The 26533-nt window shown below is 39.1% G+C and overlaps 1 protein-coding gene across 6 annotated transcripts in view; it reads left to right on the forward strand.

Moving 5' to 3' along the window:
• Positions 1-26533, forward strand: part of ABCA4 (ATP binding cassette subfamily A member 4) — a 74141-nt gene that overhangs the window by 32573 nt on the left and 15035 nt on the right. For 4 of the 6 annotated variants that reach the window (XM_027879961.1, XM_027879960.1, XM_027879963.1 and 1 more), the window contains 22 exons: positions 584-805; positions 2706-2910; positions 5137-5235; positions 7252-7476; positions 10090-10267; positions 11626-11757; positions 12483-12622; positions 13559-13696; positions 13972-14159; positions 15119-15209; positions 15811-16016; positions 16442-16490; positions 17015-17256; positions 17679-17803; positions 18458-18556; positions 19574-19763; positions 21997-22091; positions 23022-23054; positions 24164-24269; positions 24414-24488; positions 24967-25136; positions 26000-26177. In XM_027879961.1, coding sequence (XP_027735762.1) covers positions 584-805; positions 2706-2910; positions 5137-5235; positions 7252-7476; positions 10090-10267; positions 11626-11757; positions 12483-12622; positions 13559-13696; positions 13972-14159; positions 15119-15209; positions 15811-16016; positions 16442-16490; positions 17015-17256; positions 17679-17803; positions 18458-18556; positions 19574-19763; positions 21997-22091; positions 23022-23054; positions 24164-24269; positions 24414-24488; positions 24967-25136; positions 26000-26177 — 3186 coding nt within the window. The remainder of the gene's footprint in view (positions 1-583; positions 806-2705; positions 2911-5136; positions 5236-7251; positions 7477-10089; positions 10268-11625; positions 11758-12482; positions 12623-13558; positions 13697-13971; positions 14160-15118; positions 15210-15810; positions 16017-16441; positions 16491-17014; positions 17257-17678; positions 17804-18457; positions 18557-19573; positions 19764-21996; positions 22092-23021; positions 23055-24163; positions 24270-24413; positions 24489-24966; positions 25137-25999; positions 26178-26533) is intronic. The other 2 variants (XM_027879964.1, XM_027879965.1) reach the window with 2 other exon arrangements.

Consider the following 26533-nt stretch of genomic DNA (forward strand, 5'->3'; position numbering starts at 1 on the left):
CACAAGGATCTCTGAGAAACTGCACTTGGGTTTCTCAGCTGTGTTACCCTTCTGGAGTTGGAATATCATTTGGGTGCAGAAGCTTTATAATTTCCTGTGGTTTTGTTGTTGGCTTTTTAAAGATGTTTTGTCACACTTCCTTACATTGTCTTTTCTGCACGTAGAGCAAGTGCATTGAGGAGAGAGTGAGAAGAGATCAATGAAACTTTATTATAAACTTTAATACTTTTATTTAAAATGTATGAGTTTCCAAGCAGACACATCTTGATTGGAATCACTTAGTTATTGAGACAGGGGAGTTATGATCTTAATTCAGTCATTGGATAGGAATATAAACTCCACAGCCTATTGTACTAACCTGAAGTGACAATCCAGGAGCAGGGATAAAGTTAGATGAAGGATTTGTGATTGTAATGACCTCTGTTGTTGAAACTACTACCTGGGAGAGTTAGAAGTCATATTAGGTAAGAAAGACTGGCTTATTACTCATTACATGTTACACGTCGATGACAATTCTGACCTTTTCTGCCAGTTCAGAAAGCAGCAATTCTTCTAAATTTTTCTGTTTTCCTTTTGCTTACAGAGTGGACGAATACTACATTATAGCAATCCACTTCTCTTCTTTCTATTCCTGCTGACATTCACCACAGCCACCATAATGCAGTGTTTCTTGTTCAGCACCTTCTTCTCCAAAGCGAATCTGGCAGCTGCCTGCAGTGGAGTCATCTACTTCACCTTGTACCTGCCCCACATCATCTGCTTTGTCTGGCAGGACCGTGTTACTGTCAATCTGAAGATCCTAGCAGTAAGCCTTCCACTGGTTCTGTGTTGTCTTTGCTCCCCTTCTCACGGTGCATATGTGAATAGCAAAGCATTGCACAGATCTTGCTCTCTGCTTTTTTGACTCGGAGAGGGAGACCTCTAAATCTCTCTCAAATAATTAAGGATTGCAAGTGCATAAGCCTTTAGCAGGCCTAGTGCAAGAGGTATCTTCATGGCTTTCAGAAAATTCAATAAAATTTTCTTTTACTTTTTGAATGCTAGGAAATTAACATACTGTTTAAATTGTTTTGAACACTTCCTTAGAAGTCAAAGCAAATTTAACTTCTGGTATGTTTAGTAAATATGAAGGCAGTTCACAAAAGGGGGAGAGTTATGTTTCTCTTGTGCTATAACCTAGTTAACAGCATAATATCTAAGGATGAGAAGACCTCAGGTACACATTTCTTCTTGACCTGACCATAGAGTTAGGACCTGAACCCAAGAGCCAAAGCTCTGAGAAATACCTTTCACCTAAGAAGCTGAAGACATTCTCCATGCAGTGCTTCCTTGTTGGTTCTCTTCCATTTTAGCTAGCATACATAAAAAGTCAGAGGAGCTGGAAACTTTTTGCTGTTTTTTGAAATGGAATTGTGATCTTAGAAAATTATTCAAACTGATTTTGTGTTGCTCAGTGAATCAGGAAGGGTGTTGGAGGCCAGCCTCCCCATCTGTACTGAGCATTCTAACAACACAGGTAGAAGAACTTTCTTCTCCCCTTTCACTAGGAAATCTATAGAAAAAGGAAGAAAGAAAACAAAACACTTTGAAAGCTATACCTAAGTGTAAATATGGCTTTGAATCAGCTTTCTTAGCAAATGTACTTTACAGATGTAGTGTATACCTTGTTTAGTTCTACCAATTATGGCAATAAAGTGCAAAACTTGATCCTGTTAAGTCTGGAAATGAGTAAGGTTGGCCTCTGACAGGCTCTGATTTAGGAAGAAATGTTAACACTGGCACACAGCCTAAGCATAAAAACAACTCTCTCTTCACCTAAAGTGAAGGAGGAGGCATCCATGTAAGAAAGGATATTTGCTTTCCAGAAGCCATGAATATTTCTGTTTGTTCCTCTTCTGTTGTCTTACCTTTGTTGTTCAGAGGTTAATCAGCTGAAGAAGAGCTGATTACAAGGGATGATAAGGGCAGGGTGTGCGTGTGTAGGGGACCTGAAGGAAAATGTTAAAACTTTAAGGACAACGAATGTATTGCTGAAAACCAAAGATTCTTTACTTAGCACACTATGATAATACCTCACTAACAGTTACTATTGGGATCCCTCATTTTCCTAAGGTCTGGCATTCCTGACTGAACTACATGTCCTTTGAAACAGCACTGTATCTCTTCTTCCTCTGTTTTTGCAAGGCAACATTGAGGAGATATTTAGATACTCGACTGGGTTATTAGTTTGTTGTGTGAGAACCAGCTAACATGCTAACATAGCATGACAGGGGAAGGGGTGGTTATGGTTTTCCTTATCCTGAGCATCTGGTGTACTTTCTGTCTTGTTGTTCATAGTGACCCTTCCCTGTACACTCAGGAAATATTTTTTTTTTCCCAAAATAGGCAAAGGTGTACCCTGCAAGCTTCTAGATGCATCTGTAGTATTTTCTGAACAGAGACATTAATGAAAGAAACCCAATCTGTGAAGGTCGACTGGTAGTTAAAGAAAGTACAACCGAGGTTGAATTCAGTCTGTTGTGACTAAAAACTGCTTAGAATTGCTTCAATTCAGAGAATTAAATGTGAGACAACTTCTCCCATATCATTTGTTAGGCGTTATTAAGTTTTGAAGTCCAGTCACTAAAGGTTGTTCTTTATTTATTTTTTTTAAAAAAACAAAATATCCCCTGTCTGAGTTGAATGTAATTTTTCCTTTATTCCAGAGTTTGCTTTCTCAAGTAGCTTTTGGTTTCGGTACAGAATACCTGTCACGCTATGAAGAACAAGGTCTTGGCCTACAGTGGGGTAACATCAGAACCAGTCCCTTGGAAGGAGATGATTATAGTTTTCTTTTTTCCATTATCATGATGCTTTTTGATGCTTTTCTCTATGGAATACTTTCTTGGTATCTCGATAACGTTTTTCCAGGTACGTCCATTTCTTATCCGTACGAAGTGGCGATAGTTGTTGTAAATGTTAGTCTAATCAGTCTCTGAGTAATTCACTGTGAAAGTAGGGTGTTTGATATTGTAGACCATGAATCTTACCCACTTTAGCACCACTGGTTTATTAAGGTCTTCCACTTTTCTCTCTTTCTTTCTTCTTTCTCCTCTTTTGTTCATGAAGAGAATGAAAAAGGAGGAAAGAGTAAAAAGGAGGATGCAATTTCTGGTCCCCTTTTGTAACTTAAACAGAAAATAAATCCACAAAAATATCATCTGTTAAAATGCAAATTGTGTACATGTTTTCTTTTGAGAAATTGCAACCATTTCTAATGAGATTTCTTTAAATTTTTAAAAATATAGAAGTAATAGTTCTAGTTCACATACATATTATGGCCATGTTAGGCAAAATATTTCTTGAAGGATGGTACTATTTCCTCAGACACATAGTTTGTCCCAAGCAGTCATTAAAGTTCATGTCTGTGTTTATTTTATTTCTAAAGGAGAATCGTGGTTCTTGTGTGAGTTCACAAAAGGATTTTCTTTGTTGTCAATTACAAAATGCTGAAACTTTCTCTGTGAGAAAAGGGTTTGTCCTTCTAGCTTAAGTGGTTATCTTACTTCATATTGAATATTGTTACAGTATAATAAATGTAAACCCTTATGCTTTACAAGCAAGTGAGCTTTTTTTTCATTAATTACTCCTGCCTGCAAACTGCAGTTCCAAAATGTGTTCTTGGCAGATGGATGTTTTTTCCTTTTCCTTTTCTGCAACTCTGTTTATTTAAAGAAGAGTGGACAATGTACTATTTCCACGAACACAGCAGAAATGAAACAACAGCAGTTTCTTTGTTCATAGACACAAGTTGGGTTTTTTCTGTCAGCACTTTACACAAAAGTAACACCTTTCAGGGTTTCTAGGTAGTAGCTTCCCATCCTCCCAGTATTTGCTCTGAGTGTCTTATTGGCTTTCTGCTCCTCTGTTTCTGTGGAATTTCTCATGGCATTTCTCTGTCACACACATGCAGACCTACCAAAGCAATGCTCTAGTCTTGGAAGTTACTATGGATAATCCTTTGAGTCATATCCAGTTCCCTGGATTATCCTTTGAGTCATATGGTTCTGTTCCAGCTCAGGTTTGTTCTGCAGGTAACCACCCATTGGCACACTGGTCCTTTGGCTGTTTGAGCATTCTGCTCCATAACAAATTCCACTTGGCTTTTACGTTCATCCTGAATAAGAAGGTGTCATTTTAGCCACCAGTTTTCGGAGTGGTATAATCCAGTCCGTAGCAAGTACAAGGCAAACTGTTCGTGGATGCAGACAGAGCATTTACAGGCATTAATAGGGGTATAAGTGGTTGCCTGAAATACAAATAACTTTTGTTAATTCAGAAATGGGTAGACACTTTCATAAACAGTGGTTTTCAATTAAGAAAAACTGACCATCTTTCAGTGAGTATTACAAATCCTCTTTGCTTATTTTGAATAAGTAGCACAAGGATAATAATTTGGGTTCACAAGGATGCCAGTTTTAAACACAGCAGCTCTAATTCTTGCATTTTATAAATCAATATCATCCAGGAAAGCAGTGTTGACTTGGTGTAACTCAGATCTGGCCTGACAAGAACTTGGTAATGTTATTGCATTTTCTCTTACCCAAACTGAATTAACCTGTGACAAAAACACCCCATTTTTGCTTAAGAAGAAGATTACTGTGTTGTCACTTTTCCTAAAAGGCTGTGTGCTGAAATAACAATCAGAGCGTCTTTTCTCACTGTGACTTGTAACTTAGCCCCAGGGTAATAAGTGTAAATAGAAAAAGCTTTTCACTCATGTCAACCCTCGAGCGCTAAGTGGGCCTTAAAAGAAAATCCCTAAGGGCGGCTAGGACCCCATTTAAACAGTCAGCTGCCCCCTGGCTGGTAAGGATTCAGGGAGTAGCTTCATTCTGTAATTCGACTATATTGTGCTTAAGCCAAGGTAAGGCAAATCACATCACATATTTTCTTAATATTTTACTACTACCCAAAATTAAAAAAATATCAGTAAACAAAATCTGTTCTGTCAGGTACAGAATGGTGAATGGTTTGACCTTGTGGTATGCAACAATGGGATATCATGTTTATAATTATACTCAGATTTAGTTTAATTGTATTCGTGCCTACTGAGGAATGGGGTTATGAAGTGCACTTTACCTACTTCTGTTTTAGGGGACTATGGGCTGCCACAGCCTTGGTATTTCCCTGTGCAGAAATCTTACTGGCTTGGCTCTACAAACCCACAAGATGAGAAAACAGCAACAGCAGAAGGTGAGTTCTTTTACAATTCGGGTGTTTAGACATGACTTCATTGATCTGCTTAAAGGTGACGATGTAACATTTCCATTACCTGAGCTGCTGCAAAGGGGGGAGACAGCCGTATACTGGGAATCTCAGCAGGTGCCTTTGAACTTGGAGTGGTCTGCTATTATTAGAGTTAGTAGAGGTGAGTCCCTGTTCCATCTGAGAGCCTTTGAAGTGTGGGTTGAGAAGAAGCATCAGACCCCCACTCTCTCTACCCAGCACTGTTTGAGACATTCAAGGTATTGCCCAACACAACATTTGTGAAATGATCTTATTTACGCTGAGGTTCCTCATCTTTCTAAACCTGATTCTTTTCTGTCTAGTTCGCCACTAATTTAGTCTTTTTAGTTTCAGTTTCTAAGCAAGACCATAATTTATGCCACTCTTGTACCATCTTGAATAAGCTCAGTAAAGAGCCACCAAGCTGATTAGGAGCTGCTCAGCCTTAAGAGAGAAAGCTAAGATAGAGCCAGACTGCTCAGATGTGTCTAGAGGAAGCATGAGAGGCAAGGGATGTAAACAAGAAAACAGGAATTCTGATTCAATATAAGAAAATAAATATTTATTATGAAGGTAGATAGAACACTGGAACAGGTTGCTCAGAAAGTTTGTGAAATTTGCATTTTTGGAGATAGTTCCTATGATCTGAATTGACCCTATTTTTTGAGGATTGAAGTGGAAACATTTGGAAGTCACTTCTGCTCTAAATTATTCTATTATTATCTCAGCTAGCCTGATTGTGATGATAGTTATTTCATCCTCTCTTCTGCAAAACATTACCTTGGGTTTTCTCAAGCAGGGACAATTGGAAAGGTCATCTTTGATTAATTCCTTTGTAGAAGACTGTGATTCTTATCTATTTGAAGAACCAAGACTCTTCAGTGTCTCAGCTTACTTGAACAACTGTAGAACTTTTCTCAACTCAGGTCTTCCCTTCAGGGATAATACTGAGCATTTTCTTCATTTACTGTAACTGCTTAATGTATTGGGAGGAAAACTGGATAATGAAATGTCAGATAATGTAAATGCACAGTTGGAAATTAAGATAAACTGGTAAATTGTCTTGGTACTTTTAAAATTTAGTTCTATTGGAACACTTCTGTATCCCCCACTTTGCCATTTTAGGTGATGGTGTAAACTTGTTTATGTGGCTATCTGTGCACTAGGTAATTTTATACAGTTTTGTGGGCTAAAATTTCTTATAGCAGAAAGTTAGGGTGAAATTTCACAACAAAAATAAGTCCAGACCATCTGATAAATTGCAATTGTTCCAGTTGCATTCTAGACTGCCAGCTTGAATTTGTGTTATGAAAACAATTCGTTCAGGGGCTCCTGCTTTGAACATCACTGTTCTTCCTGCTTCAAGCCTGACCCAATCAGTGATTTTATGTGACTGTTTTCCTTCGTGGCAGCAAGGGCTAAGACCAAACTGGAAAGCCAGAAATCCTTGTATAGAAGTTAACATCAATTTGTTCATTCCAGCCTGCTGCTCTTGATTCAAGTAGCAGTTTAGCATTTTGCTTTTTATTTAACCTTTTGATTTTGTTTTTCTCCCTCTCACTCCCTGTAAATCTGGGAAGTGTTTTTATGGCCTTTCTTGTTCACTTAAGAGTTGGACTCGATGATCCTTGTGGATTCCTTCCAACTCCGAATAATCTGTGAATCTTTGTGGTGAAGGATTTGGTCTAGAGCTGCATAGACAAAATGTCAAACATGCTCCTAATATCAGTCAGGATCTTACTCTGAGTCTGTAATTGCAAAATTGTCAGTCATCTTCTTTAAATATATGATCTTGACACTGTGAAGCAGATTTTAAGCTAGATGGTTTTGGATGCTGTGCTCCTAACCTAATGAGTTACTGACGGTTAATGCTCTAGGAAAGCTCAAAACGTAGGACTACCTCCTTTTCCTCAAAATACCTCTAGAGATAAGAATATATTAAATTTTGGTTCATTACATCTTGGTTACTTTTGATTTACATAGAAAAAATTCCAGAGTCAGAAGGCTATGTGTATCAGAAGACCATGGAAGAGGAGAAAAATGAAAGCAGAACAAATAAATCTGAAGAACCTGAAAAAACAGAAGAAAAGAATGACAACCAGGGGAAGAAGGATGGTAAAAACAAACAGTGTAAACACAAACGAGAAAAAGAACCCGGCGAGCAGGGGAAGCCTAAGACAGATGTCCAGGACAAAGATGAAATTAATAGTAAGGAGAGAGAGCAACCTGAGCACTTTTGAGATGCCATACTCATTGTACTTCATAACAAACTACACATAGGAATGATTAGAGCCAACCTACAAGAGCCCAGTAGGCTACAGATGATAGGATGCAACTGCCAGAGCTAAGCACAGCAGAGACTGACCCTTACTGATTCCTCTACATTCATAATCCCTTAGAATATGTTAGCCACTACACATAAGACAACTGCCCTCCTGAAGAGCTCCATAACTTGTTTTTTACCGTGCACTTAAATGCAGGCTGTTTCTTTGGCAAAGTTAGCGTTCTTGCTGAGGGAAGCTTCAAAGACAGATATATTGACTCCTTAGAATCAAACAGAGCCATGACTTCAATAAAAATACTTATGTTGAGAGCAATGTTCTTCCCTCCTAGCCCCACCCCTCCTCCTTTTTTTATGTCTATCTTTAGTGTGTCTTGCATCTGTAGGGAAAGGCTGCTTTCAAAGGGATTTATCTGAAGTGCTCTGGGTGTCTGTCTGCAACCTTTTCTGATGCTGACATTAGCCACCACCTAAGAATTCCTGAATGACCTGCCTTGTTTTCAAGTCCCAATGTCTTTTTTCTGTGGGGAGCCAGAGGAGTTTTTTGTATGTGATGCTCAGAGGAATGCATGTGGATTCTGTAGCACAAGTAACTGCTACTGGCAGCTCTGAGCCCATTCTGACTCTCTTGAAAAGCTAGAGATAAAAGTGGGGTCATCAGAGCTCCTCACGTAGGCACTGAAAACATGCATTCAGGGTGAATGGAAACAGGACAGGACTTCAAAAGAGAAAAGACAGGCAGAGGTCAAAGGTTATTTCAACCAATCTTCTCCTAATACTGCCTTATCTTTGTGGTGCTATACTCATCAGTTCCCATGTTCCAGCTGCTCCGTGGCCACAGAGGAAGGACTTTTTGCCTGTCACTGCACAAAAGAAAGCCCAGCTCCCCTTTCAGCCACCCACACAGAAACTGGGAGACACGTGGAGAAACCAAAAACAGACCTAGTATGGTTCGCTGACACAGCTCCCAGAATGGTTTCATGTAAGAGCTAGTGCTTCACGTAAGAGTAATGGGATTGGAAATAGAGAGTGATTCTAACAGCTTAACTCCAAAACCAGCACAGGTTGGCAGAGCAGAGCAGATGCTGTAAATATGTCCTAGTTACTTGATACATTTTATGCAGAGCTTTCACCAACTCCCTATCCACATCCCCCCAGTGATGGCATCTCTGAAGAAAGATCTGAAGGGCCCAAAATTGCACAGAGGATATAGGATCAGAATGGAGAAACATGAATCACAAAAAAAAAGGGAGCTTAACCCTCCACCAGTATCCTTCAGGTGATACAAAGCAGATACTGGTGGAGGTCATCAGAGAATTTACCTCAGAACTTACCAGTGAGTCTTGCAGACAAATATGAATTAAGCTCATGATACATATAAAACCAAGGAAGGTGCCTCAGTTGCCAATACATGCATAACTATTTAGCCAGACTCAGTGTGGACTTCTGTCAATAGAGATGTTTGTATTTGTCCCAGTAAGGTAAATGGAAACCCAGATTCACAAAGCAAAAGACAAGTTATCTATGAACATAATTTTATTTAAAATACTACTACCCATTCTAGATTGATTATTTCATCTGATTTGTAGTATACACATATATTTGGGACTTTTTGCTGAGTGTTGTCTGTAGTGACAGTCACACAAGCTACTGAAGGAGGTGGGGCTGGTTTTGCCCAGATGGCATTGGCTGCTCTCCACACAGGCCTGCTGGGTACTGAACAATTTAAGTAAACTGGAATTGCAAAACAAGCCTCCCTACAAAGCCTAAAGCATTCTGTGTAAACAAAAGTGGACAGGGTCTTTAGTTTCAGTTTCTCAACTCCCATAATTCACATTGCCCAAGGGCTTAATTTACTTCAAAGGAAGTTTGTTTTGTCTAGAAGCTGATGCAATAAAACATCCTGATGGTGCTATTTACAGTAATGCGTTTTTAATCCTGAGAGAAAGCCATCTCATGTAGTGCTCATGTGAGGTACTGTCTAAATCCTGAGCTGGCCTCAGCAATGGGGTAAATTTCACCTACCAGGATTGAAGGTAAATTGTTTTTGCTGTACTTCGTTTGTGTTCTGGGGAGATTTTTTAAGCATCATGGTCAAAGAATGCGCAGCTGGACAGATTATTTGAATGGCAGATTTCAACCTGGCTAGAAAGGCAACCTGCTGTTTGTTTAATGTAATCTCTCAACCTAAGTATCTTCAGAAAACAATCCCAAATAATCTTCCAGCTACACAGTGAGAACAGAAATCATGTTCAGCTTCACCTGATCCGATGAGTTACCTCTCCACAGACCACCACAATTCTGGGCTTCACTTTTCCTGTCATTGATATGAAGGTAAATCTAAATAAAATTACACTGCAATTAGAAATCTGGCATCAGTTTGGTACTGGTGTGACGTGGAAAATCTGGCCCCGGAACATGATTCTGTGTTTTACTGGGTATATGCTATTGCTTCTGCACTTACTGATGTGTCATCATCAAACTAGGGTTAAAACAAGTGTTCTTATTCTCTTTTCATTCTTAATTTTTTGCCTTTCAAGTAAATACCTTCTTTGAGCCTGAGCCAACAGGATTGATTCCAGGAGTATGCATTCAGAACCTGGTGAAGATTTTTGCAAACAGGCCCAAGCCAGCAGTAGATGGGATGAATATTACATTTTATGAGGGTCAGATCACAGCCTTCCTTGGTCACAATGGAGCAGGAAAGACAACAACCATGTAAGTCTCTTATTTTAGAAGCAGCAAATCCAGAGCAGTGCTCTATTGCTGTGCCCCGAGGAGCAGTCTTCTCTTTTCACCCTTTCCTCGCCTCTCTCCACCCCTGCAGCTGGCTTGAGACACAGCATCAGGCTTTTTCCAGACAGGGAAATGCTGCCCCAAGGCACAGAGAACGTATCCTGGATTAGCTAAAGCCCTGGGAGGGAGGTAATGCATGACACAAACAAGTGAAAGTCTAAAGAGAAGGAAGCAATACTGTCCCCTAGAATTCATTTCCCATGGCCAAAGTACCCTTAGGTGAAGAAAGAGAAGGATCTTCTGGCTGAAAGGGCTGAAAATTTGCAAGCCACCACATTCCATGTGTTCTTGGTTTCTCTAACTGGCTTGAAGTCAGTCACATTTTTTGATGTGTGTGCAAAGGAGTACAAAATATAGGCCCTCTTTAAATGAAATGATTACATGCATGCAGGATCTATGTCCAGATTAAAATGTTACTCTTGTCCTAGAACTCTAGCATCCCAGGAAACCAGACTCTAGGAATGTTTAATTTTCTTTATGGAACTTTATTTGGCAAAATAGGATTAATTATTAAACAAAACATTTCATGAGTCTGTGACAAGTTTACCAAATGTTGAAAGAACTGAATGTGTTTCATTGTGACTTTATCCAGCAGAATACTTTAGGGTTTTTTACTTTAAAAGACTCTTATTTCAAATGCACTTTAAGTTGCTTTTTAATTTTTTTTATTGTTCCACAAGAAATGTATTCAACCTCAAAAATAAAAGCATTTTAATGTGCTGAGATGCTTTGTAAATTGGGGTTTTTTTGTTCTCCGGATAAAACCAATCATTTGTATTGCTTTGAACTTTTAAGAACTGAAAACCCCAATATTCACCCAAAGTAACAGATACCACGCATTTGCACCATAACGTTTGGTGCCCTTCTATTTTATAGAAAATAAAGGTGTAGGGCATGAGTCAGTATGGCCAGAAACCTCAAACCATTATTCTCCATCTTCATCCTAGTGAGCATCATTTTAGACCCCTTTATACATAGGGGTGATGTAACATACTGAACAAGCTACCTGAAACAGAGTAGGTGACTAAAACAGGTTTTTAATGGAAGCCAGAATCATACAGACAGGTGTATCAGATTCTAACTAATCTGCTAACAGGTGTTAGCAGATTCTCTCTGTAGCAGGGCAAGAGTACTTTCACACATGCTTTTCAAGGGAGTTGTTTCATCAAGGCCTGTAGTAAGAGGTCATCATGCTCCATCTAGTGGAATCATGCAATGTAGCTTCCTAATCTAGCACAGACAAATAGGAGAGAGGGAATTTCCTCCTTTTATTTTCCCAGGTCGATACTGACAGGCCTCTTCCCACCAACGTCTGGAACTGTGCTGATTGGTGGCCTGGATATTCAGACCCACATGGATTCCCTTCGGCACAGAATAGGCATGTGCCCCCAGCACAACATCCTGTTCAGTCGGTGAGTATCATTCCAACCAGCTTTAAGAAGAAGCATCCCAGTCTGTATGTGTGAAAATGCCCAAAGCCTGGGCTGTTTTTCTTACTGTGCTGGCAGTAGATGTGTTTCAGGAACACTTCTCCATCTCTTAACACTCACGTGGGGTAAGTGTTGTCCTTCTGCAGTAGAAATCTCCTGCATCATTTTGCTGGAAGCACAGTATTTTCTTAGGAAAATGAAAGTAGTCTTGGTGTTTTCTGTTGCAGTGCAGGTTAGCAGGAGTCCATCCTGAGGCTTCATGCACTATAGTATAGGACTCCTAAAGAAAAAATTCCAAGTTGACAGTGCAGTAGCAGGAAACTTTTATATCCATTTTGCACTACCATACAACCACTTATTGCCTTCTCAGGTGATTTCCAGCTTTATTACCATTAGTTTGCATTCATCTCAACAGCAGACTCTCTTCCTTAATGCAGCTCCTCATGTTAACTCCCATTTTATTCCCATAAGTGGATGGTTTGATGCCTGCTATACCTGTTCCTTTAGTAGCAGGTTCTGCTTTGAAAAGGCAGAGAAAGAGCCTATGACATCCAAGTGAAGTGTGTTGATCCCGAAGAAGATCTTCTAGGGTAATGCAACCTCTCTTCTTTAGCAAGATAAAGCTTGAGTGAATTTATTGCTGCTTGGGGAAAGAACCCAGCTTATTTATTGAAATTGTCTTGGTGCCTTTCTGTCTGATTCCACAGCCTTACTGTAGCAGAGCACATCTTGTTTTATTCTCAATTGAAAGGAAGATCCAGGGATGAAGCTGAGCAAGAACTGGAAACAATGCTGGAAGACACAGGCCTCACCCATAAAAGGAATGAAGAGGCTCAGAATTTGTCAGGTGCCCACACGAATGATCTAAGATGGTTTTTCCTCCTGCCTTTTCTTTGTCTTTCACAGAATCACAGAATGGTTTAAGTTGGAAGGGACTTTTAAGATCATCTAGTTCCAATCCTTCTGTCATGGCCAGGGACACCTTTCATTTAGACCAGGTTGCTCACAGTCCCATCTAACCTGGCCTTGGGGCAATCATTATTTCACTTACGTGTTCGAGGCCGTATTCTGACACATCAATGTGCACTGGGGAGATCTTTATTCTCAAAGAGTAAATGGGATTGTACAAGTAGTAAAGCTGGCACAACCTGTCCCTGAAGCTTCAATTTCTTTCAAATATACACTAAATTTGAATATACTTAAAGCTATTACTTTTAAGTAAATATATATTAAAAATTGGTTAATATAGGGAAAAAACAAAATACAGTGCTCTATTACTTCAAGGCAAATGAAATATTATACTATCATGCTGCCCCACTGTTTGGATCAGTGTCTGTAATACTGTATTATTTGGTAGGAATAGTTTCTTTCATTCCAAAGGTCCAAATGCACATAGCATATTTGACCAACTCTCACTTTCAGATTCAAAAGCTGATTTGAATAAATAGGCAGGTATTCTTATACTACTTTGTCCTGATTGCAACTATAAAAGTGGGCTAGTTTTATGAAATAATTTGAAAACCTCATATCTTCCTGCTTTTGCTTCTGACAAGAAACAGAAAATGCAAGGTATAGATGAAAAAAAAATTTAGATAGATATATAAAAATTGAACAAACTCTTAAGAACTTCGGAAGAAAAATTACTAACTTTGCAGGAATATTTGTCTGAGGATGGGTTTTGTTTTATTTGTGGCAGTTTATCCCCACACCAAAAAGCAATGTTAATACATCCCTACCGCATATGTAACTCATCTTAGAGTCCTGGATGTGCTGTCTCTGGTAGGTGGAATGCAAAGGAAACTGTCTGTTGCCATTGCTTTTGTGGGTGAAGCAAAAGTGGTGGTCTTGGATGAGCCCACTTCTGGAGTTGATCCATATTCCAGGCGATCTATCTGGGATCTTCTGCTGAAGTATCGCTCAGGTAAGAAGTTATTTGGAGTAGAAATTGTTTAATTTTGTTGGTTTTTTTTTAAACTTGTCATAGATGGAATATGTGCCTGCTGTGTAAACTGTCAGGAGTAGTGGGATATGAAAGCAAGCAAACAAGATTCTTTGGACAGATACCTATGGTTGTGGCAAACCCAGGACTTCATTTTGGTGCAGAGGAAACCCAGCATTAATTGACAAAAAAACTAAGCACAGCTTTGAGTTCCAGAGGAAGTCCGTGCCTTAAACATTCATCCTTGTTCCTTCTAGGTAGAACCATCATTCTGTCAACCCACCATATGGATGAGGCAGACATCCTTGGAGACAGAGTAGCCATCATATCCCAAGGGAAACTCTTCTGCTCAGGTTCTCCTGTATTCCTAAAGAACTACTTTGGCTCTGGCTTCTATCTCACCCTTGTTCGCAAGATGAGAAACACAAGAACTGGAAGGGCTACAGTAAGTATGTATCTCCCTCCCTGCACATGTAGTCTGAGAAATACTTGCACTGCACCAAGGTAAAAAGCAATTAAATGCTGCTTGAGATTGTGTACAAAACAGAAAGCACAGAATCACAGAATGATTTGGGTTGGAAGAGACCTTAAAAATCATCCAGTTCCAACCCTCCTGCCATGGGCAGGGACACCTTCCACTGAACCAGGTTAGTCAAAGCCCCATCCAATCTGACCTTGAACACTTCCAGGGATGAGGCATCCACAGCTTCTCTAGGCAATCTGTTCCAATGCCTCACCACTCTCACAATGAAGAATTTCCTCCTAATATCTATTCTAACTCTATTCCTTTTCAGTTTAAAGCCATTCTGCCTTGTTCTATCACTACATGCTTATAAAAAAGTCCTTCTCCAGCTCTTTTGTAGCCCCTTTTAAGTGCTGGAAGGTGCTGTAAAGTCTCCCTGGAGCCCTCTCTTCTCCAGGCTGAACAGTTTCCAACTTTCAAGTTGCCTTTGTCCATATACAGGTCTTTCTGATACTTGCTTTTGCAGTACACTGATTTTAAACATTATATAGCTTAAGTAAGTAGCTCAGACACCAGAAGAGTCTACATTTATCCCCAGCTAAACCAGCCTCTCACAGCTTGAAAAGTTGTGAGTTCTGGAATCTTTCTGCTGCTGGTAGTGCATCCAGTCTTAGTAGCAACACAATTTGTGTACTCATGACCACTGCTGATCGCATTTTCCCAGGCATTTTGCATGCAATTTAGAAAGAACAGGTATGATTTGTGCAGTGGAATTATGTTTTTTGCATTGCTTAATCCAATCTGCAGATGACTTTCAGTCTAGAATGTTCAAGATGCTCTGGACATATTTTTCACTGACTTGAGCTGTTTAGGTACTGACAACCCTTACATCCTGTTTTGTGTGTGTCTGAAGCACTTTCGTCTTTGTTCCTTGTCCAAAGTCACTTTGTAGCTGTGGATCTGGGTGCTCCTGTTCCTGCTCCAGCTGTGTGCCCAGGGATGACGAAGGAGCTCCGGAGCTGGAACTGGATGGTAAGAAGTGGGATGATTCAGCATTCCTGCACATAGTTATGTCTCCTGTTATGCTGCAAACTCATCTTACACACCTGTGCTGCCAAGGCCTCTTCTTCAGTCCTTGTGTCTAACATTTGTGTTGTATTGTAACAGGAATTGGACAAGGCTTCTCTGTGATTTTGCTTACCATTGCCCCTTTTTGGTGTATATGTGTTCTCAGGCACAGATGATGAAATGGAAGTTTGTGTGCTTAGAAGTAGAGTTTTGAACTACTCTGCACCAAAATGTGTAATTTAGTAATGAAAACTGAAGCATATCTAGAGCAAAGCAAACTGATTTTCTCAGGAAAAAAAAATTATTTTTCTGCATAAGAGGAGAACTTAAGTAGGTATTTCTGAAGATTTCATTGTGCTTTCTTAACAAACCTGAAATAGTTTCCTGATACATAGTTCCAAAGCATTAATAGTAACATAACCCAGTCTAGTACAGAATTAACTGAGATATCTGTGAGTTATGTAATAAAGCAGTCCCCTTTTACATTGTGCAAACAACAGCTTTTGAAGTCATGCTTAGTATGGTTAAATATTCATTCTCTGAACACTGTTTTGACTTTTCACAGGAGATCTAAATGAACTAGCAGAAGTAATTCATCATCATATTCCCGAAGCAAAATTAATTGAAAACATTGGTCAGGAACTCATTTACCTTTTGCCCAATAAAAACTTTAAACAGCGATCTTATGCCAGTCTCTTTAGAGAACTGGAGGAAACACTGGATGACCTGGGACTCAGCAGTTTTGGAGTTTCAGACACACCACTTGAAGAGGTAACACAGATTAAAATACCTGCTGATCTTACCATAAACCACCAAAATGTTTACTGAGACAGTTCCTATTCTTAAACATGTAATTCAGGATTCCTATTATCCTCTTCAAAACCTATTTACATATACTGTGGCACACAGAGAATCTTTGAGAAGGGCATAGAGAAAGGATCCAAGCCTTATGTCACTGTAGCTCTGTGGAACATGACTCGTTAGCCTGAAATATGTCGCTTTGTTTTGTATTTTTGTTCATTCATTTATTTTTTGAGGTATTTCATAAGAGACCTCTGGTTGTGTAATAAGTTGAAGTACTGAGAAGGTATCCAAATATTTTTTCTGTTACATTGAAGGATGATGTATGATGCTCTTAAGGTCAGATTATTGAAACTGTTCTTTTCTTAACTGGGAGATGTATTTGTCTATGGCAGGTTTTCCTAAAGGTCACAACAGAAGCTGACCCTGGAATGCAAAAAACAGGTATAGATCCATGAATCTGTGTTTGATAAACTTTTCTTGGAACTGTTCTTTATTCTGAACACCCTGTAAAGAGGAGCATCACAACTTTCAGTCTTTGTGTAGCATTTTTGGACAAAATAAATTTAGTCAGGAAGCATCTGTTTTAAGGGCCTGACATGATATCAGAGAAACAAGATTAAGTCAGCAGAAAGACTTGGATTTAGATTAGATGAGGTTCTTAACTATGTAAATAAGAGTGGAGTGTCAAGTATACAGTTGTCAATGATTTTAGTAGTTTTATAAAAAGTACTTTACTGTCCATTAGCCCATAAACTGCATACATGATTAACTTACTCATCCTGCTGAGTAAGAGTAGTATTAACCTCCTGGTGTCACTAAATACACCACAGTGAAAACAGTGGTAATAAAACAATCTGGTGATGTGTTATATACAGTTTGTAAAATCTGGAGATCATGAAAATATTTGTGCTACTTTATATATGGAGGATAAAGTGGCTTATCTGCTGCTCCTCATCTTAACCTAGGAGACCCTCAAGAAAGTGATTCTGCTCTTGGCAAAACATCTACTGAGAACAAACTAGCTGAAAAAACCACGCTGAAAACTAATGACCCTTCTCGAATGCCAGGAGGCAAAGCAGGAGATCAAAATGAAGGCAAAGGGTCCCGACAATATAAAGGTTTTCAGCTTGTACATCAGCAGATCAAAGCACTGCTCATCAAACGGTTCCACCGTGCCTCCCGCAGCCACAGGGACTTCCTAGCCCAGGTATTGACTAACTTTTGCTGTTCTTGTTTCTTTCCCACAACATCCTGAACACTGTCTTTCCACCAGTGGAAAGCAATAGAGGTACTGCAAATGGGTAACAGCGTTCCTAATTGTGTAATTATGATTCCAACTCTTCTGCCTCTTCTTGTATTTCTTTCTGCCTGGAGACTAACACCAGCACCAAGTTCATGGTTCAATCACTTCTAGCCCAACATTATATTTTTAACATAATACAGTTCTATGACAAACAGAATCTTAAGTGAAAGCATTGGAAATTAAACTTGATGCTCGGGAGCTAAACTAGATCGGATCTGTGTGTTCCTGCTGTCCCTCCTTTGTTTACATAAATTATGAGGTATGTACAGTATCACTATACAGTGTGTATATAATAACCTAATGTGACATTTTCATGTTCCCTGCAGGTTATTCTCCCTTCTAGTTTTGTGTTGCTGTCTCTAATACTTACAGTCATTATTCCTCCATTTGGAGAATATCCTGCCTTAACATTACACCCTTGGATCTATGGACAACAGTTTACTTTCTTCAGGTAAGAGGAATCACTTAAAGTACATCTGTCATATTTACAGCTTTTCCTTCCTGGGATCATGGGGGACCATTTAGGATCATGGGGCCCTGTCCCATTGGACTTTTCTCACTCTATATGATATTAAAAAAAAAAAAATTAACTCCACTGGAATCAACAGATTTTAAATAGCACAGAATCAGTGCAAGTGGAGAATACAGCTGTTAATGCATCTAACAAATACCTTGCTATCTTGGGTAGTCTCTCCTTCCTACCTGAATTCATGATCTCTACCCTTACAAAATTACATATCCTGCCAAACAGGAGATCCGGATCTCAGCAAATGAAAATGCAGAATATGTTTTTCATCATCTAATTACTGACAGTGACAGTGCTGAGAGGGCAGAAATGAGAATTCAAGCTTTTTTTTGGAGAACACTGCTGTTGGCCTATGTCAGAAGTTATGCCTTAATATTAGGAGAAAAGGACCATTACTTATCCTCTTAACCATCTTGGAAGGTTCTGGGGTTTTACATAAAAAAATAAAACAATTGAATTATCAGCATTTGGAGAGGGGCAGTTGGTTCTGCCAAATGACTGTTCTTCTCTAGTTCCTATGTGTATTCCAGTGCAACAGCTTGAAAAAATATTTTATAAAGTCCTGTTTTATCCCCTTAGCAATGAACGTCCCGGCAATGAGCAGATGGTCTCCCTTACTCATGCTTTCTTGAATAAACCAGGATTTGGAAATCGCTGCATGAGGAATCAACCTCTTCCGTAAGATGCTAGCTAAATTTCTCTTGAACAAGAGCCTAGCAGAGTATTATTACTAGTAGAACTTGAGTAGTGAAACAAGAATGAATTGGCTTGACTTTTCGCTGAGCCAATGCTTCAGATGTGTTGTTGGCAATAATGTCTGGTATCAGGTCAAAAGTAACAAACAAACAGCAAGACAACATGGCCACTTGATGAAGAGTGATTTGCAGGGCTCAGTGTGTCTAACTGGAAACCAGCTCATGAAGCCTTGTATTGAGAGTTAAGCAACCTTGAAATTTATGTCAGTAGGTCAGAGGGCCCAAATCTTCATGGCTTCCATGGCACTTTCCATGTGTGAGTCCCTTCAGGTTCCTGCTGTTCCCACTGGTGTATATGGAAGCAATACCTTCAGCAATCGCTCAGATTGGGAAGAATCAATAGGATGATGTCTATGATTTAAAACTATTCTCACTCTGAAGTGAGAGCAACATTAGTAGAGCTCTAACTTCAACTTTTGTATTGTACCTGCCCATGAGTCCTGCTTTATAGCCATTTGTCTCTGGCTTGCTATGCTTTGACATTTTTTCCATTTCTCTTGCCTCTTTCCTCATCATTATATCCAGCAACTTGGTTTTTCTAGCTGTCCTCTCTTTTCCCTTTTTTCTCCTCTACCTGGTACGGCAGGAACAAAGAGGAAACTTTAAAAGAGAAAAGATACTACATGGGCAAGGAAAAGGATAGTTTCTTTGCAAAGATATGTGTCTACTGTGGATTTCATGTGTACTGATGGGTCAAACATGATCCCCTTTTTCCTTCAGTGTCCCATCTGCAAGCTGAAGACAGTAAACTTGGCAGAGATGTGGGAGGAGATTACATTTATTCATGTTTACCAAGCACTCTAAAATGCTGTTCTTATTTTTAACTCACAGGATAAGTGCTGAGAGGGGAATGGCTTCTGAGAGCATTGTGATTTTGTGGATATGTGAGTTCTCATGAACTGTTATCTCTGCACAGCTAAAGCTCTGTTCCTCTACACAGGAACTACCCGTGCAATCAAACACCAACTGCCTGGCACACACCTGCTGTTCATCCTAACCTAAGCAACCTCCTCCTGAGCCAAGAGTGGAGCCCTGAGAATCCATCACCTTCCTGCAAGTGCAGCACTCACAAGAAACTCACCATGCTGCCAGAATGTCCTGCAGGCGCAGGAGGCCTCCCACCACCACAGGTTGAGTCCTTATGCTATAAATCTTTGTAGAAAAATTTCATGGCAAGTGCTGGAAAAGAGGTTACTGTGTAGGTACCTTGCCATGCTAATATACGTGGAAGGAATTGAGTACATTTTTTTTTTAAGGGAGCAAGAATTGCTAGGATTTGGAATTCAGTTTCAGAGGTGTTGGAAAAGCTTGCACATTGAAATGAAATTTGATTACTCTTTTCATCCAAACTGCAAACTTTTCATGTAGAAGAAAATCACAAAAATTTTAACAATTTATTGCATAATTAAAAAAAAAAAAAAACAACTTTCTTTTTCCTCAATGAAAATTCTATTTAGGTTACCTTTCTTTAAAGAAGGGAAGGAGGGAGAAAGAGGAAAGATAAGAAAGAAAAATTTCACAATTTTAAAAATGTGGAGTGGGGTCATCTTATTAAAATGGAAAAACTAATATTCTGTCAACCCCAAATTATTATTTTTTTCTGTGTCTTTCAGTTCCATTTGTAGAAAAAATGTTCTAAGCTGGCAAAATGAATATTTGTATGCATGTGTGTGGAGATGAGTAATTTAATAACCACTGATGCTGTATGCAGGAGAATAAAGCTACATTCCCACCTGCTCCTATGAATGAATGATCTTAGTAGTGCCCTTTATAAAATGTGCTTGATCTTTTCAAGAGCAAAGGAAAATTACAGCCTGTTAGTGTTTACATTTTATAAATGCTTTTCTAAGAAACTAAACAGAAATGCAGCCACTCTCAGAGTAATATCTCACTAATTTAATGTCTCACTGTTTGGCTTTAATATTGCCGTTTGCCAGACTGCACACATTAACCAAATGACTAAAATATTTCTAGTTTTCATAGAATCATAGAATCATTAAGTTTAGAAAACGCCTCTACGATCATCAAGTCCAACCAACTAACCCAGCAGTGCATCTTCACCACTGAACTGTATCCCCAACTGCCACATTTAGACATTTTTTAAACACTCCTTGGGTGGTGATTACACCACTTTTCATGACATGATCTTGTAAAAATACTGATTCAGCTTGCTTTGATCTCTCTATCACTGTTCATAAAACAAGCTGCTTTAAATATCTGTAGAATTCCTTTTATGAAGAAAAAAAAATTAATAAAACAATTGTATTCTGACTTACAGCATCCCACGTTATTTCTGATTTCCAAGTAATTCCTATCCAGGAGACAGAGTTGAATTTTGCTAATTGCATGCTAGTGTATTTTAAAGATCTCTAGTCTAAAACTTCAATTCCAAGTAAGATGTAGGGGGTTTTTATTTGTTTATGGGGATTCTAGTCCTCTAGATGAAATGTGCTTATTATAACATTATCCTGATAATTTTGCAGGATATTACAGTTTTGTATAACTTGTCAGAAAGAAACAGTTCACATTTGAGTCTCCAGGGAAGGCACAGTATGTAAATAACTGTGAATTACATCTAAGCACAGACAACTCATTTAATGAAAGCACTATGAGGATGCCACCAGTCTTCCTGTCTAGAATCAGCTAAACATCTGTAAGGTGTCTTCTGTGTCAGCCGGCACTGCCTCTCTGTGGACAACTGTAGGAACTTCTGGAAAGTTCATTAGACTTCTTCCTAGGACATTATCAGATCATTTCAGGCTGCAAGCTTTGCCCTCTAAAACTGTCCAGGAACCTTTCAAAGTATATTCTACCTTGGCATAAACTCAGCAAGTGTGAGATCTTGCATTTCATGGTGATCCTGTATTTGCGAAAGACTCAACAAATTTGTCATGTGGCATACTTTTCATTTAAAAACAAACAAAAAAGTAATTTTCATTCAGAGTATCGAACATGCTAGTGAAGGTGAAGTTTTCATATTAATTTTTACCTAAAGCTACTGAAGTGTAGAAAACTACCTTTTTTTTTTTTTTTTTCTTTACTGGAACCTCAGTTCATTTGAAAAACTTCATTCATACTGAAGAAAAAGCCTTGAGCAACCCTGACCTGTGTTGCAGATAACAGTTTCAGAGTGAAGTGCAACTGTTTTGTGTTGTGCATCATAAACTTGATTTCCTCTGAAGTCTTGGTAAAGAATGTTTGGGCTAGAAAGTGAATGACCTGTTCTCTTTCAGTGATACTACAAACCCTCAACATTTTATCTGAATCAAAGCTACTTTTGTTGTTTACCTGACAAACTCTTAGTTAATGGCTTTAGAGACTGTAAAGTTTACTGTGATTGATTAGCTTTTCGTTTCTTGCCAGAGAGTGCAACGCAGCACAGAAATTCTTCAAGATCTGACCCACAGAAATATTTCAGATTTTCTGGTGAAAACATATCCCACTTTGATAAAAGGAAGGTAGGGGTGAATCTCTCTTTATTTTTCACATTCAGTATTTTGTACCTGACCATGAAACTCTTATTTAATGATAAACATAACAGCTGATTTGCCACAGTGTTCTGTAGACTTGAGCCCCATGTCCATATTTCTGATGTAAGAGTGGAAGAGGCTGATTTTAAGGGAGTTAAATATTTTCAGTTATACCCCTTTGTGTAATCGGGTACTCCTTTACAGGCAGGCTTGTTTCAGTGTTGATGGAAAGCCGTGCTGATGGTGGCTGTGTTAATGGTGAGAAAAACGGTGCCTTTGCAGAGCATGGTCAGCTGCCTTGCAGAGATACTGGTTTGTCTCCCTGAAGAACTGAAGGCACACCAGCATGACCATCTGCCTCAGTTAATTCTCACTTGTTTCCCAGAAGTGCTAAAGAGCGGCCAAGGACAATGTTACATGGATACATCTATCCTACTGATAGCTGCTCCGCTTGCCTGAGTATTGTTCTGGCAATTAGCTGTGCGGGGTCCATGGCCTATTATTTCTGATTCTGGCCTTGCTACCTTTTCAATTCCCGGCAAAGTTAATGGAATTGCCATTATATTAGCTGTGTGCTGACTGCCTTTGACTCATTCCTCTTAGCATGTGTCATAATTGCTTTAGGTACGTCTTTTAAAATCAATTAATTATGGATTAGAATAGCCCAGTGTGTGTTGCTTTAGGAATCTTTCTTGTCTCTGTCTGACTGGAAATGATCATGTCAGAAAACAAAACAAAACCCCAAAAACACTTCAGGGAATGCCAAAAGTCTTGTCAACCTGACCACTCAAATTAATAAGAAGCACACTGATGGCCTGCGAAGTATAGGTATTCAACTTTAATTTTCATTTAAACCTGACAGTATCATTGACTTTGGTTTTGTGCATTGAGAGACAGGATTCTCTTTGTCTGTTTCAGCTTGAAGAGTAAATACTGGGTCAATGAGCAAAGGTAAGAAACCAATTCACAGATTAAGGTGGTAAATAAAGGAACAATGTTTAACCAGGCAGCCTCACAATGTTTCTGGAAATGGCCAGGGGAATTGTGGCAGATAGTGTAGAACAAAGAGATGGCTTCAGTGGGAAACAGGTTGGGGATCAGGAAGGGTCTTATAAAGACAAAGGATTATATTGGTTTGAACTCCCCCAACTAGGATGAAGGCCAGAAGGGCACAATGGAACTATCACAGTTTTATTATCTACAGGAGTCAAACTAATGGGAACTGAGTGGTGGAAAGTTACAGTACAATAGTGAAGAATGTTGTGCTAGTGCTCTGACATAGCTCTTTCAAAGTGCTGCAGGAAAAAAATATAAACCCTCTAAAAAAAGGACCTGAAAAGATGAAAACTAGACATCAACCTATCAAATACAGAAGTAACAACAATTACTGATCTCTGCTCTGTACACGTGCAGTAGTTATAAACCAGATTCCCCTAGTGCTGTACACTTAAGGAGAGGCATCAGCTAACCCCAGTTTGATGTCTACACTGCAGATACTAAGCTTAAAAAGATGACTGGTTAGGCTAAAGCATATACTTATTTCATTTTTCATCAGCAGTAGGAGTTCACTTCAAAGACAGCAGCTGGATGACTGGATTCCTTCATGGAATATCTGCTTATTCATGTGCAAACATTACTTTATAAGGGATTAGACTTCAGTTCATCTCGTGCAATAATATTTATCATTATGGAGTACTGACTGCTACCAGCATTGGTGAATACCCGCTCCTCAATCTTTCATGCTGTCTAAACCATTATATGTCAATTATCTTGATTTTAAGATTTTGCACTGTAGAAATCACTGTTTCCTACAGATCATCTATCTAAATAATTTTCTTAGGATGCTGGCATGAACCTCTCAGAAACTGATAGGACTTCTATTATTTGTAAGCCTTATAAAGAGCTAATACAGCTTGTTAGAGAAAGAGTAGGAATCACTATATGTGAAATACATGATTTATAGAAATTAAACTTGTATTAAGTGGGTTTTTAGTGTTTCCATCAATACACATTTCTGGGTCTATGGTACAAGTTATTGATGATACTTTTCTCTTTGCTAGATATGGAGGAATTTCTATAGGAGGAAAACTTCCAATGCCTCCCTTCTCTGGAGACCAAGTTGTCGATTTTTTAAGTGATCTAGGCCAAATGATGAATGTAACAGGAGTAAGCGAGATTTTTTTTTTGTTTGCTTGATTGGTGGGTTGGTTGGTTGGTTTTTGGCCCCTTACTAAAGCATTGTTAGAAAGCTGAAAACCTGAAGCATCAGATTTCACCCAGAATGCTGATCTTTAGCCTTTTTTATTTTAGGGACAAACTTCACTGGCTGCCGCTAGAGAATTCCCTAATTTCCTTAAATACATGGAAACGGAAGATAATATTAAGGTATTTGCTGGAAATAGTGTGCTAACTCACAGTCTTTCTTGACATAGACTTCAAACTGTGAGAATATTGCTGGTGGCATTCCCAGATGCAAGAAGATCTGAAATGCTATACTTCAGAAATAACTTGGCATTAACACTGTATCCTATAAGTAATTCTTATTTATAGTATTTCAAATGTGAGATTTTTTTAAACTATGTTCTCAGTACTTTTTGCTGTCCTAAATACTCAAAGTAGTACACTATGTTTTAAAATATGTTTCTATAAAATCCCTTGACAGCAGCTGTCCAATGCTTTTAAAAGTACAGTATGTGAGCTCCTCCTGCAGGACTGTGCCTAGGAACTAGGAATTCCTTGTGCTGGGTTCATCCCTGCTGACAAGGCCCACCAAAGTAGATAAAAGGCAGCCAAGTTTTCTCCTGCAGCTCAGGGTTATTAGTGAAGGTTTCTTAAATGAATCTGTGCTTTCTGACTCTTCTAGGTGTGGTTCAACAATAAAGGCTGGCATGCTATGGTTGGTTTCCTCAACGTGGCCAATAATGCAATCCTTAGAGCGAACCTGCGGACTGGCCAAGCCCCTGAGGAACACGGGATCACTGCCATAAACCATCCTCTCAACCTCACCAAGGAGCAACTCTCTGAAATCACTGTGTAAGTCTGCCTGTGCTCTGCTTCTGGCTTTTACCCCTCCATCTCCTGGTAGTTTGCCAACTCCAGCATACTCACGCTCTGAGGAGAAATAGTCCAAGGACACACTGTGGAGGCCTTTCCCTGAAGTTTTATTCTAAACAAGAATGTGTTCCTGTCTCATTATATTCTTGTAAGAGTTCATTACCACTGCACATAGGAACTATCACCGGTGGTTATACATGTCTGCATGCTTCTGTTGATTCCCAAGCATGAAGATTCTGAAATCTTTGTTCATGCTCCAAATCCTATACATGTGAAATAAAACACTTAATGAAAAATGGAATGAGAAATTGTTCTTAACTGACTACAGGAAGGCAGTAGTCAACAACCTCTGTCTTGGTACCAAGGACATAACACATACAGATTTTCAATAGCATGTAGTAGGGCTGGTGTATTCCAGAATCTAAAAGTCATCGTTTCTTGAGAAACACATCCCTGAAAAGACAGGACTTTCCACATCACCTCTAAAGTTCAAGAGTAAAACTGAAAACTGTGCATTATAGCACAGAGGCAAAATCTGTACTTCATCTCACTGTCTTCAACTTACCTTTCTCTTTTCCCAGCTACCAGAGCACTTCAGCTATTGTGCCTTTATGTCTAGTTTGAGATGTCTCATATGGGAAAGGCTGTCAAACTGATATATATATATAGGGAGTTTCACAGAATGAAGGAAAGTGAAAAATCAGGGAATGGTGCCATATTTGTTAGCTACAGTCTCCAAAACAGCTTGGGAAAATACACTAGCACACTTTGAAGTTGGAGAAGCCAACTCCAACTGTTGCATCCATTCCTTGCTCACAGTCCCTTCTTGTGCTCTGTTTTAGACTGACCACTTCAGTGGATGCTGTTGTTGCCATCTGTGTGATTTTTGCCATGTCCTTTATACCAGCCAGTTTTGTTTTATACCTGATTCAAGAACGTGTAACAAAAGCCAAGCATCTCCAGTTTGTCAGCGGTGTGAGCCCTGTTATCTATTGGCTAACTAACTTCACGTGGGACATCGTAAGTAACTGCTGGTCTGGTTTCACAACCTGTGATTATCCTGGGTGTGCATGAACTGGGAACTAATCAGTGAATTAAGTGAAGGTGATTCTGAGCACTGCAAAGTAAAAATTTCTGTAAGTGTTTCTTGGACAGCATGCTAAGGATCTGACTCTGAACTAATTACAGATGCAGAAATTATTAAGGTGCACAACTCATTATTCAACTAACGAAGCTGAAATTTTTGCCATCTTAGGATTTCCAGTCTTTACAACTAAATATATAACTTAAGTATGATTTACCGTAGCAGGAAAAAGCCTCATCGCTTGGTGCTAGTCACTCCTGTCCTCTAGAAGATCCAAAACATGTTTTAAAAT

The sequence above is a fragment of the Empidonax traillii genome, unplaced genomic scaffold (genome assembly GCF_003031625.1).
Source record: "Empidonax traillii isolate 1590-97213 ecotype Southwest subspecies unplaced genomic scaffold, ASM303162v1 scaffold62:size2133460, whole genome shotgun sequence".
Classification (NCBI taxonomy): Eukaryota; Metazoa; Chordata; class Aves; order Passeriformes; family Tyrannidae; genus Empidonax; species Empidonax traillii.